The sequence below is a fragment of the Mauremys reevesii genome, linkage group 16 (genome assembly GCF_016161935.1).
Source record: "Mauremys reevesii isolate NIE-2019 linkage group 16, ASM1616193v1, whole genome shotgun sequence".
Taxonomy (NCBI): Eukaryota; Metazoa; Chordata; order Testudines; family Geoemydidae; genus Mauremys; species Mauremys reevesii.
In genome coordinates, this window is record NC_052638.1 from 2,777,982 (window position 1) to 2,791,767 (window position 13,786).

At 48.0% G+C, this 13,786-nt stretch overlaps 1 protein-coding gene across 1 annotated transcript; it reads right to left on the minus strand.

The window, feature by feature from the left end:
* Nucleotides 1–911: 911 nt before the first annotated feature.
* Nucleotides 912–12,717, minus strand: LOC120384712 (C-factor-like). Its single transcript, XM_039503701.1, has 6 exons — nt 12,568–12,717; nt 11,698–11,749; nt 5,853–6,040; nt 4,791–4,949; nt 3,557–3,667; nt 912–1,076 (listed from the first exon to the last, which is right to left on the minus strand). The coding sequence occupies exons 1-6, from the start codon at nt 12,715–12,717 to the stop codon at nt 963–965; spliced, it is 774 nt and encodes a 257-aa protein (XP_039359635.1). The 3' UTR covers nt 912–962.
* Between the last annotated feature and the right edge of the window lie 1,069 nt (nt 12,718–13,786).

Here is a 13,786-nt window from a genome sequence, read left to right on the forward strand (position 1 = left end):
AGGTACCTCTGTATGCTATCCCTACCCTCTGGCGTATCTACGACTCCTCCCAGTTTAGTGTCAACTCCTCTCAGTTTAGGATGACTGAAATGGGAATCCTCTCACCACATGCCCCAATGGCCATAGAAGAAACTTGACCATGAGCTTGCACACATTTCCTACTTGAGCCAGCAAACAAAAGTGAGTGGCTAGAACTCCTAGATCCTTGCTAGAAGAGCAACCCATGCAGCTCTCCATGGTTTGCAGTGAGTCATCCCAGCACTGATGCAGTGGGACTGGGATCTTTGGTTTCTCAGCAAAATACAGACTTGACAAACATTCTCTCTATCTAATTGTTTGTGACATGTCCGCGGTTCATTGTGCAGAGCGGGGCCATCACACAGAGACACTCACATGGTATGGCACGCATGTGTCATCCACAATGACGGGCCTGCAATTCATGTTTTCCACCCCTGGGCCCAAGGTTAGGAGTGGCCCTAGCTGTTTTGCCAGCCAAGGCAGAAAATGTTTCCAAAGTTTTTGGCCCCACCTCTCCCGAGAAACCAAGCGAGCGCACACACACACACACACACACACACACACACACACACACACACACACACACACACACACACACACACACACACACACATACAGCCAGCCAGCCAGCCAGCCAGCCGGAGGGGAGCCAAAAAAAAAGGGGCAGTTTTGTGCCCCCTGGAAGTTAGTACCGAAGGCAACTGCCCTTCTTGCCCACCTCTAGAACCAGCTGTGCCCACTGAGGTGCCTGAATGTTCAGTCTCTAGATGGCTCAGTAACAGCATAGCAGTGTTGAATGGATCTCCCACCTGCATCAGGGAGCAGCAGAGGAGAAAGGCTCCAGAAATGGGTTGTAATTCAGCTCAGGTTGTTTATTGGGGTGTCAGGTACAGGTAACACTGCAGGCACCTCTAAGATCTAATCACACCTGGCAAGCTCATGTCTCACCAGGGATAGATTTGTCCGTCCCAGCCCACGAAGGAACCATTCTCCTTCTCAGAGAACGTGGAAAGCATCTTCAGGATTGCTCGAGTGGTTTCCTCCACGGTCTGTGGGGCCTGTAGGGTTAAAGTGATGCTGTTAGGTAGGGCAAAACTGCATCTTTCAGGCCATTGTTACTGTGACACCCTGGCACCCCAATATTCACCACTGTCATGTAATCAGGATATGTTTTGTACTACGTATGCTTTGTGATTCTTATTGTTCTAAGTCTTGATCTGCTAGATGTTAATATCTCGTTGGAGTGTATGTGCTATCGTCGTATGTGAAGTTACAAAGTTTGGCTGTGTACATGTCGCTGAAACATGTTGTGCGGTTGAAAACACCCACAAGCAGCCTTTCAGCTGCAATAGTAAAAAGGCCAAACAATGTTAATGGCTTACTGAGGAAATGCACACAAGCACAAGGATTACCCCAGGAACTGTGAACAAAAGAAACCTCTCAGAGATAGCACGACACAATGGGAACTGTTTGACCCAGATCACAGCAAAAGAGCTTTCCAGCAAGTGGGAAGCAGATATAAAAGGGGGAAAATAAGATCATGATGGGACCTCACTCTCCTGACAACACACCTGGGAACACCTGAGGAACAAAGACTGAACAGGGAGGAAATGATGGTTCCCAGGCTTGAGGGATTTCTAGCCTGTGTATGAAAACTTGGGAAACCCAAGCTGCAAAGCCAAGGCAGCTTGTGCCTTAGGAATCTGCCAACCTGTTTATCACGCAGGGTGAGAATTTGCTAATTCATATCCTACCTTTCTAGTACTGTATATTAAGCTCAGTTTGCAGTTTTGTTTATTTACTAGGTAATCTGCTTTGAGCTGTTTGCTATCACTTATAATCACTTAAAGTCTACCGTTTTGTAGTTAATAAACTTGTTTTCTGTTTAATCCAAACCAGTGTGCATTTGACTAAGGTGTCTGGGGAAAATCTCAGCTTGGTTTTCACCAGTGTGCATGGTCCTCTTCACATTGAGAGAGAGGCGGACCGGGTGTTAAACCCATATAGTGGCCAGATTTGACCAGGGCAGGATGTACTGCTCCGGGGCCTAGGCTGGGAAGCTGGTGGTTAGAGACCCTGCCTGTGACTGCAGCTGGGTGTGTCCCTACCTGTGTGAATGCTGGTGAAAGTGCAGGCTGGAGGGCTTTGCAACTTGTCACAGCAGCACAGTGTGAGAGGGAGCCCAGGCTGGTGGATCAGAGGCTCAGTGGTACCCCAGTTCCAGGTAGCACCCCGGGGGGAACTCATTACAGTTACTATGTTTCTAGCAGTGGGTGTATTCAGGACCAAGTCTCCTCCCTCAACATATCATCCTCTTAGCTTCAGTAGGGTCTTCAGGCTAAGTTGTCTTTGCAGATATTTGTACAATGCCTACCACAATGGGACTGTGGGCTCTGTGCTACCAAAATACACGAATAAATAATAATGTACTAAAATGAGAGTTGATGTTCCTCACACTCGTGCATTTATAGTCTTATCAAAACCCCATAGCTGTCAATGGGAGTCTTTCCATTGGCCTCAGTGGGGTTTGGATCAGTCCCATAGAATCATCCCAAAGCATTAAAGGCCTTTGCAGTAAAGCAGTATGACTAATTTTGTATACGCTATTTATGGATCACTTCTGGCGTGGCACATGGCAATGCTTAACTGCGTCCAGTAAGAAGACTCAGTCACACCTGGGCAAAGAGGGGTACAATGTTAGCGTTCTGATGTGGTAGTTATCAATGCCCACTTTGCACTGGTACAAATGTGCAAGGTGCAGGGCAGTGGCAAATCAGGCCCACTCTATCCAGATTAAACTGCAGGGGGAGTTTAGCTCAGCTGAATGTACTTCCCCCGCACATTGGACTTTAGCCAGGACATTGCAGCTCTAGAAATCAGTGGGAGTTAGGTGCCCAAATACCTCTGAGGATCTGGGCCCTTGTGGCCAACCCCCCTGGCTCTTGCACACTGTGCTGTGGGTTGTCTAGAGGAGAGAGGAGGAAACTGGGCTTTGCAGGGGAACGCAGGGGTCAGGAGCTGGGGGAAACAGGCCAGTATGCTTTGTCTGCTTTGTGCTGCTCCCAAGTGGGGTAAAGCAGGCAGAGTGTACTGGTGAATCTGGCCATCAGAGGTAAAATGACGAGAAGATTTCAGGTGGCTACATATCTTCAAATCATAGAAATCTCATCACAGGGTGACTTTCTCTGGGTTTATGTTTATATATGAAAATTCTAGTAATTTAACAAACCAAACAGAATTCCCAAACAAAAGCCACATTAAACTGGAAATACGGTTATGGTTATAGTAACTTTAACCATAATTTTTATTTCCTGGGTTCGTAATGTTTGTTTTGGGGATAATTACAACATCCCTGGAATGGTTTACCCTTATAGTATTGATACGTATTCCAGTCTTCCCTCCAGTTTAATGTAGTTGCGATCTGAGTGTACAGATGAGTCTATGGCAGAACCAAGAGTGTAAGGCCTCCCTGATGTACTGTGGATGGAAGTGGCCAGTCACCCTAACCAAGGGATTATAAACGTGTTATGACCCCTACCTTTTCTGTTCCCATTCTGGTTTTCACCCAGCCAGGGTGGATAGAAGTGCAGAGAATCCCATAGTCTTTGTACTCCAAGGACTGGCACTTGCTGACCATGTTCAGAGCAGCCTGTGGGTGGGACACTCCATGAGCAGAGATAAGAGCACAGGACAGAGGGGCATCTTCCCTACAGGACATGACCCCTCAACCCCACAATACTGATATGCAAGGGTGGAGGGGGAGTCATCTGGGCTGACAGGAGAGGAGATAAATAGCACTGGGCGGAATGTACGGAGCTTCACACATAAGCAGTACTGCTGAACTAAAGGGCAGCTCCCACTTCACTCAATGGACAAACCCAGCTCAGCTGCTCGGGGTGACAGATAAGGTTACAACTCTGACTGAAGCTATTCCGGGAGGTTTTTCTCCCCAACATTACATGATGTCATTTTCTTAAAATATCCTATTCAAATCTCTTGGATTGCTTTCAATAGTCACTGGAAGATCAACGCTGATTCTGGGAGACTCCAGGCCCATCCTGGAGGGCTGGCAACTCTAGCAACAGATCAAAAGAAAACTGCCCACCTCACAATAAATCTTCAATCTTTCCTGCCCCTGAGTAAAGGGTACAAGGCTGTGAGATACCAAATCCCCAAAATCTCTGGTTTTATCCTTTTATAGCCTGGAATGCTCAGCCAAGCTGAAACCAGGAGACCCAATTCTGGTAAAACGAAAGGAGGAAAATCCTTGGCTAAGCCCAGCTGTTGGCACTGGCTGTATCTGCACCTTGAGATCCTACACAGCTGAGACTCATCGAGGGGTTCAGTACACAAGGAACATGGCACCAGCAGCTGGTTCCAAACCCAGCTGAATTCCTGTTACCCTTGTAGCAATAACATTCCCGGCAGTCTGAGAGAGGATCCCGCTGAACACAACCTTCCTCACTGCCCAGTGGCGACCAAAGCTGGATGAGCTTGGAAGCTGGTAATACATCCGGATCTCTGGTTTGTTGTTAAAGAGTAATTCTGGCTAAAGGTTGATTATAAAGGGGGAGATGCAGGGACACATGCACTGTTTCCTTAAATCTGTAGCAAGAAGCCAGGTAGGAGGGGGCTAAGGGAACAGGAGATCTGCATGGAAGCTGGTGGGGGAGTCCGAGGTGTTTAGAAGGAACAGCAGAGGAGGCACCTGTGTTGATACAAGGTAGGGGCTAGTTGTGCTGGAAGGGAGTGAGAGGGGTCCTGTATGGTACCTTGCTGCAGCGGTAGCTGAGTATTTTCCGGAATTCCCACACTGGAACTACTTCTATGGAAGCAGCTATGCTGGACATGTTGAGAATGGCGGCCTTGCTGCAGCTCAGCCCTGTCTGGGTGCTCTGCTGGGCAGCCTTCTTCAGCAATGGCAGGAACTCCTGAGGGAGATACCGATGACTGTGTTACGACAGGGGTGACACTGCTGTACCAGGGAAGGAGCCCATCAGTGATGTTAAGGGTCAGGGAGAGGGAGGCTCTGAAGGTGGAGTCTGATTCAGGCAGGTTGGTGCATCCCATAGTTCTTGGGAATATGATGACTGGGAAACTCTCCTATGGGTCAGAGTGTGCTCTCTCTGAAGGGAGCCTGCTCTGCTCCTTCACGAGAGGTGAGCCCTGCTGCAGGCACTAGCCCTGCACAATCCTTGTGCTCCTAGAGCACATGGTCTGGGCCTGTGCCCAGCCTCTGGGTAGGAGCATTTTTAATATGGAGAGATACCTATCTCATAGAACTGGAAGGGACCTTGAAAGGTCATCGCATCCAGTCCCCTGCCTTCATAGCAGGACCAAGTACCATCCCTGACAGATTTTTGCCTCAGATCCCTAAATGACCCCCTCAAGGATTGAGTTCACAACCCTGGTTTAGCAGGCCAATGCTCAAACCACTGAGCTATCCCTCCCCCGCCATCATGGGAAAGGGGCTCCTTGGCAGGGCACAACCAGGCCCTCACCCTTATGGCTGCATGGCCCTCTGGTACAGCCTTTGAACCAGAAGAGAACATGTGATTATACTGACTGAAGCACCAGGGGATAACAACCTACTACTGCGACCAGCTAGTGGAGTTATTTCATTAGCCCAAGTGGTAGAAAACTGCGCTTTGGTGCTCAAGGTTCAAATCCTGCTGGTGGGGATGTTAGAGAGTCTCCCTTGAGTCTGAAAATGCAGATCACCTTGTTTTTGAAAAATGAGTCAAAAATTTGCCCTAGCCAAGCATCTCAGCTCATTCCAGGGCAGTCTTGGCTCAGTGTCAAAGGAGTTTCCTGGCTGTTAGGTGCGTTCTTACCTGGCTCACCATCAGGGGCCCAACTGTGTTAGTTAGGTATACAATTGCCATGGTCTCAACATTCTCATTCTCCATGGTGGTTACCCGTTCAATGCCAGCGTTGTTTATCAGGAGATTCAGTCCAAGTCCTTGCACATGCTCCTCCACTCTCTGCGCAGCTGCCTTTATGCTGTTTGGATCTGTGACATCTACAGACAACACAGGGGATTCAGAAACATCCTTCTTATAGCAGCTCTGCCCTGTCTATCAGCTCTACCAGCCCATTCAGCTATTGACCCTGTCTTCAGTTGGCCAATGAAAGCAGCCTCGCTCACTTGCTTCTATCTCCCTCAAGCCCCTCTGGGAACTCTCCCACGCTGCCTCTGATTCCAAGGGCAGGGGGAAATCCCTTGAAATTTTTTTTAAAAATTGCTTAATCTCTTTGAACTGAATCCAGGAGAGCACCTTCCCTCTTATCCCATGGAAGCTTACTTTACGTAAGAATCTTTGGTGAGGAACCCTGTCAAAGGCTTTCTGAAAATCTAAGTACACTATATCCACTGGATCCCCTTGGTCCACATGCTTGTTGACCCCCTCAAAGTATTCTAATAGATTGGTGAGGCATGATTTCCCTTTACTAAAACCATGTTGATTCTTCAACAAATTATGTTCATCTATAGGTCTGACAATATTGTTCTTTATTATAGTTTCAACCAGTTTGCCTGGTACTGAAGTCAGGCTTACAGGCCTGTAATTGCCAGGATGACCTCTGGAGCCCTTTTTAAAAATTGGCATCACATTAGCTATCCTCCAGTCATCTGGTACAGAAGCTGATTTAAATGATAAGTTACAGACTACAGTTAGTAGTTCTGCAATTTCACGTTTGAGTTCCTTCATAACTCTTGGGTCAATACCATCTGGTCCTGGTGACTTATGGCTGTTTAATTTATCAATTTGTTCCAAAACCTCCTCTAATGATACCTCAATCTTGGACAGTTCCTCAGATCTGTCACCTAAAGAGAATGGCTCAGGTTTGGGAATCTCCCTCACATCCTCAGCTGTGAAGACCGATGCAAAGAATTCATTTAGTGTCTCAGCAATGTTCTTATCGTCCTTGAGTGCTCCTTTAGCACCTTGATCGTCCAGTGCCCCCCCCCTCCCCCGGTTGTTTACTAGGCTTCCTGCTTCTGATGTACTTTAAAAAAATTTTGCTATTACTTTTTGAGTCTTTGGATAACTGTTCCTCAAATTCTTTTTTGGCCTTCCTATTTGTATTTTTACACTTCATTTGGCAGTGTTTATGCTCCTTTCTATTTTCCTCCTAGGATTTAACTTCCACTTTTTAAAGGATGCCTCTTTGCCTCTCACTGCTTCTTTTACTTTGTTGTTTAGCCACGGTGGCTCTTTTTTGGTTCTCTTACTATGTTTTTAAATTTGGGGTATACATTTAAGTTGAGCCTCTATTATGGTGTCTTTAAAAAGCTTCCATGCAGCATGCAGAGATTTCACTTTTGGCACTGTAACCTTTAATTTCTGTTTAACTAACCTCCTCATTTTTGTGTAGTTCCCCTTTCTAAAATTAAATGCTAGTGTTGGGCCACTGTGGTGTTTTTCCTGCCACAAGGATATTAAATTTAATTATATTATGATCACTATTACCAAGCAGGTCAGCTATATTCACCTCTTGGACCAGATCCTGTGCTCCACTTGGGACTAAATCAAGAATTGCCTCTCCTCTAGTGGATTCCAGGACCAGCTACTCCAAGAAGTAGTCATTTAAGGTGTCAAGAAACTTTATCTCTGCATCCTGTCCTGAGGTGACATGTACCCAGTCAATATGGGGATAATTGAAATCCCCCATTATTATTATTGAGTTTTTTATTTTATTAGCCTCTCTAATCTCCCTGAGCATTTCACAGTCACTATCACCATCCTGGTCAGGTGGTTGGTAATATGTCCCCACCGCTATATTCTTATTTTTAGAGTATGGAATTTCTATCCATAGAGATTCTATGGTACAGTTTGAGTCATTCACGATTTTTACTTCATTTTATTCTATGCTTTCTTTCACATGTAATGCCACACCCTCAACAGCATGACCTGTTCTGTCCTTCCGATATATTTTGTACCCTGGTATTACTGTACCCATTGATTATCCTCGTTCCACCATTCTGTGATGCCTTGTAGTGAGGCTGAGTAGCCTCCCTCCTAGTGGGAGAGCGAGGAACCCCTACACGTCCCTTGGAGGGTGGAGCCTAGATTGCCCCGCCCCCTCACCAAAAGGACCGGGTTTTGGCCGGAAGTATAAAAGGCCGGCCCTGCAGCACAGTTGGGGGAGAGCCTGTGACGGAGGAGGACACTCGGCCTGTTCTCCAGAGGCCCTGAGAGGAGCCTGTGCCTGGCTGTTCCTGATCCCCAGGCGTGGACGAGGACTGGCCCGGAGTACCCGCTGCGGTTTAGTCGGAGGAGCCGGAAGAGGCCTGGAGGCTGCAGGTACTAAACCCCGGGGAGGCAGGAAGTAGCCCAGGAGCAGCCACGGAGCAGCCAGCTGCAGAGCCTGGCGTGGCTCAGTTGGGGTGTTGCGGCTGGATCCCCACCAATGCAGGGGCAGCCAATCCTGCCGCTGCCAGGGCCCTGGGCTGGGACACGGTGGAGTAGGGTGGGCCCGCGTCCCCCTGCCACCCCACCCCAGGTGGCTGACCCCCTACACGGTGCAAGGAGGCTCTAGCCCAGGATGGGAGCTCCATTATCACTCACCTGGAGAGACTGTTGGCTGGCTGTCTGAGACCTTCTCAGGCCAAAGCCAGCCTGTCAAAACTGTTTGCTCGCTGTCTGCCTGGGTTCCACCCAGGCCAGGGCCTGCCTTTAAAGACTGGTTGTGTGTGGACTACTTGAGCTACCCCAACTCAGGCCAAAGCCTGGTAGTGACAGTTGATCACCCAGCCCTGTTGTGGGCTCCCGGCTACCCTGTAGACTCTGGTCCGGACCAGACTGGGGCCTGCCGGAGTGGCCTCCCTCCGAGCGGGAGAGCGAGAGACCCCTACATGCCCATTATATCAATATCCTCATTTAATACAAGGTACTCTAGTTCACCCATTTTATTATTTAGACTTTTAGCATTGGTACATAAGTACTTTAAAAACTTGTATCCTTTTAGCTGTCTGCCATTACACAATGTAATTGAATGGGCAACCTTTTTATTTGACTGTTTCTGATCAGACCCTGCCTGTATTTTATCATTTTCCATCCTCCTGTGTCCACCTGGACATAGAGATTCTCTATTAATAGATCCTCCCCTAAGCGATGTCTGAATCATGTGCTCCTCCGCACCTGCCGGCTTTTCCCCAGCCCTTAGATTAAAAACTGCTCTACAATCTTTTTAATGTTAGTGCCAGCAGTCTGGTTCCATTTTGGTTTAGATGGAGCCCATCCTTCTTGTATAGGCTCCTCCTTTCCCAAAAGTTTCCCCAGTTCCTAATAAATCTAACCCCCTCCTCCCTACACCATCATCTCATCCACGCATTGAGACTCTGCAGTTCTGCCTGTCCATCTGGCTCTGTGTGTGGAACTGGGAGCATCTCAGAGAATGCGACTATGGAAGTCCTGGACTTCAATCTCTTAATTAGCAGCCTAAATTTGGCCTCCAGGACCTCTCTCCTATCCTTCCCTATGTCATTGGTACCTACATGTACCATGACCACCGACTCCCCAGCATGACAAATAAGTCTATCTAGATGTCTTGAGAGATCCGCAACCTTCTCACCAGGCAGGCTAGTCACCATGCAGTTTTCCCGGTCATCGCAAACCCAGCTATCTATGTTTCTAATGATCAAATCGTCCATTACTAATACCTGTGTCTTTCTAATAGCTGGAGTTCTCTCCCCCGGAGAGGTATCCTCAGTGTGAAACGATAACACAACATCATCTGGTCCAAACAATGGGATCATTTCTGTCTGCTCCAGTTGGATGTTCTCCTTCCCTGGGACTTTCATCCTCCTCAACAGCACAGAGGCTGTCAGACCGGGGATGGGACTGTTCTACTGTGTCCTTGAAAGTCTCATCTGTGCACCTCTCTGTCTCCCTCAGCTCCTCCAGTTCAGCCACTCTGGTCTCCAAAGCCTGTACACATTCTCTGAGGACCAGGAGCTCCTTGCACCAAAGGCGCACACACACCACTTGCCCATAGGGCAGGTAATCATACATGCTGCATTGGGTGCAATAAACTCTGTTGTTGGACTTCTGCCTGCATTGTCTTCTTACTCCTGCAGCTGGTTCCTTCGTTGTTGTTTTGTTTATCTCAAGGGGGTGGTTTTGGCTTTTAAGTTTAAAGAATGTTGAATTCTAGCCCCTTCTCATGCTCCCCCTGGAGAACTCCCTCGCAAAACTCCCCTGTTAATGCTCCTGTTCACTAGCTCCTCTGGTTGCTTAGAAGCAGGCTTTTTAAAGCCCTGGTCTCCCTGAGTAGCCTCGCCCCCTAGTTAAGGGTTGATGGGTGCTGTAACAGGGTGCTGGCTTAAGAGACACTGAACCAGCCCCTGTTAGCTCAGAACCTGCTAGCAGAGCTCCCATCAAGGAGAACTGGCTGGAGCTGGCAGGGTGTGGCTCATTAAAGGATCCCGAGAGCAATCACCTGTGAGCCTGCTGAGAGGAAGGCCTCTAAAGCTGGCAGGAAGGAAGTAGGAGAGGAAACAGGAAAGTGAGGAGTGAGGGCCTGTTGCTCCCAGCTGCTGTAAGAGCAAGCTGTTCCCCAAGGGGCTACCTGACTGGTATTGAATTGTACATAGCTGTATAGACGTGGGTGTGGGAAAAGACCGGGAAATAAAAGGGCACTGGTGTGTGCCAGAGTGGAGTCTCCAGTGAATTTGTACCGCGAGCAACGAAGCGCTCGTCTACAGATGCTAAAACCTCTAGGGAGGCTTAGGGATCACAGCCTTGCCAAGAAGCTCTCAGCCTTGCCTAGCAGGCCACTAGGCTCAGCACACACGTGGTCAGCACACGGTCCCCCAAACAAACAGCGCACACGGTATAGTTCAGTCAAGCAGCAAGCGCACCACAAACACAAGCATCATCATTATGCTTTTTCTGGATCCAAATAGAAACCCACAGCTTTCAATCTAATGTGGCTTTTATTTTAGATCCTGGAAACCCATAAGAAGGAATCAAAGTTCCCATGAGAGAGCACAGTGTGTCTCCCTCCTCGGTAACAAGCTGCTGAACCTCTGAGAACAAAATGGCTGCTGGCCTTGCATGCAGGGAGAGGTTATTGGAATTTTCGGTCTAGGAAAGTGCAAACACTGTGCAGCAGTTGCACAGGGACACATGCCACGTGTGCCATGGGGGCATTGCAAGATTTGGTAGGAGAGGAAATATCAGGGGGAGGGATAGCTCAGTGGTTTGAGCATTGGCCTGCTAAACCCAGGGTTGTGAGTTCAATCCTTGAGGAGGCTACTTAGGGATCTGGGGCAAAAATTGGTCCTGTTAGTGAAGGCAGGGGGCTGGACTTGATGACCTTTCAAGGTCCCTTCCAGTTCTAGGAGATTGGTATATCTCCAATTATTACCTTTATTTAGTCCCTTGGGCACACATAATGGAGACTTAGTGGAGAAGGCATAGGACCCACACTGGGTTTGTACCTTCAGCACTAAAATCATGAGTCTCTTCCACTTGAGTTAAGAGTAACTCTATTAGCGGTCAGCCATTAGAGGGGGGCAGAGTGGGTGTGACATGCTCCACTCTGAACTGTTAGTGCTTCACAACCAAACACAAGAGTGGCACCACATTGTGCCAGCCATGGAGAATTAGGCCCCTCCTCTTCCTCCCAAGCCCACCCCTGTCTGAATGAGTAGATGCAGAGATGGCTACATACCCAGCTGCAGCACCACCAGGTTTGAATGCTTCAATGCCAGCTCTACGACCTCCTGGGAAGAGAAACATTTTCACTTGGTTAGAAAAATCCTGGAAGGTAATCAGGGTCTAGGACGGCTCTGACCTCAGCTGCAGGTCTGGGATCTGCAATGGGGAATGCTGTGCAGTGCCTGGGGTTGGGTGAACCCCCTCAAGGAAGGTGCTGGTGACTGAGCTGGGAAAAGCCAATTCCCAGAACCCCGCTGTCCCACAACAAGTGGCATGTGGATGAATGAACCAGGTGCCTCAGAGAGGCTTCTCTGCAGCCTTCTGCAGTGAGGGTGGGATGTCCTGGTGGTTACAATTCCACCACATAAGAATGGCCCTACTGGGTCAGACCAAAGGTCCATCTAGCCCAGTATCCTGTCTTCCGACAGTGGCCAATGCCATGTGCCCCAGAGGGAATGAGCAGAACAGGGAATCATCAAGTGATCCATCCCCTGGTGCTCATTCCCAGCCTCTGGCAAACAAATGTAGAAATGTAGGGGGCCAGGGTGATTTCTCTGTCCTGTCTCTGACAGAGTCAGCACTCTCTGGATACCTCTAGGGCATGGAGTTTATCACAGGCCACAGTGGAACATTTTATAACAAGCCCCTTGTTAAAATATTGGTAGCATCTTGCCTCTCTATTGCTGAGCTGAGACACACTAGCATTTGAGTTTTACTGTGAGCTCTGAGTTTTCCATTTGAGCCTCTCAAATGCTTTTAAAGGGAACCCGCTCCTTATCTGATCCTGTCTTTGCAGCCTGCACTGCAGGGAAACCCAATTCTCAGGCTGTTTCTGAGCCATCTGCTGCTCAACCTTCCTGTAAAGACCAGATTTCATCCTCACCTTGCTTTGGGATCCAGCCAGCTCCCTTGTGGTGGCAAAGATCCATTCTGGTGGATTTGGTAGCTCTAGAAATTGCTTCACGAGTCCCAGGCCGATTCCTCGATTGGATCCAGTCACCAGAACGCTCCTGACATTGAACTCTTTCATCATCACTGAGCTGCAGCTCAGCCTAAACAATGATGCTTGGGCTCCTCCTAACACCAGTGTTGGATCTAGAGTCAAACCTCTTGATTAAAAGTTATATAGTGCTGGCAGTTCAGAGATTTGAATAACTCCACCCTTACTCAGACACCTTGATTACAAAAGCGAAACCAATTAAACGATACTAGATATGACGAGTTCGGTCACAGAGATCCCTTTGGGACTGTCACCTGATGTGCTGAGCCCGTTTTCCCTGCCAGCTTGGGACTCCAGAACTCTGTCTTGTTGAGCCAGACATAGAACCCTGCCTTGGTGTGCTGCAACATAGGTCCAGGGTCTGGGCCATGCCCCCAGAGGTGCCGACTTTAACTAAAAACAGCTCAGCCGGTTACCTGTCTAGCACCCAGACACCCAGTTCCCAATGGGATCCAAACCCCAAATAAACCCGTTTTACTCTGTATAAAGCTTATACAGGGTAAATTTGTAAATTGTTCACCCTCTATAGCAGTGTTAGAGATGCACAGCTGTTTGCTCCCCAGGGTATTAATCACTTACTCCGGGTTTATCAATAAACACAAGTGATTTTATTAAGTATAAAAAGTAGGATTTAAGAGGTTTCTAGTATTAACAGAACAAAGTAAGTCACAAAGCAGAATAAAACAAAACACGCAAGTCTAAGCCTAATATTAAGAAACATTACAGGTAATATCTCACCCTCAAAGATGTTCCAATAAGCTTCTTTCACAGACTAAAAGCACCAAACAGTCCTGTGGCACCTTATAGACTAACAGACGTATTGGAGCATGAGCTTTTGTGGGTGAGTACCCACTTCGTCGGATGCATGTAGTGGAAATTTCCAGAGGCAGGTATAAATATGCAAGGAAGAATCAGGCTAGAGATAATGAGTTTAGTTCAATCAGGGAGGATGATGCCCTCTTCTAGCAGTTGAGGTGTGAACGCCAAGGGAGGAGAAACTGCTTTTGTAGTTGGCTGAGAAACTGCTGAGCTTCAGTTCATCTGCAAATTTGACACCATCAGCTCAGGATTAAACAGACTGTGAATGGCTTGCCAACTACAA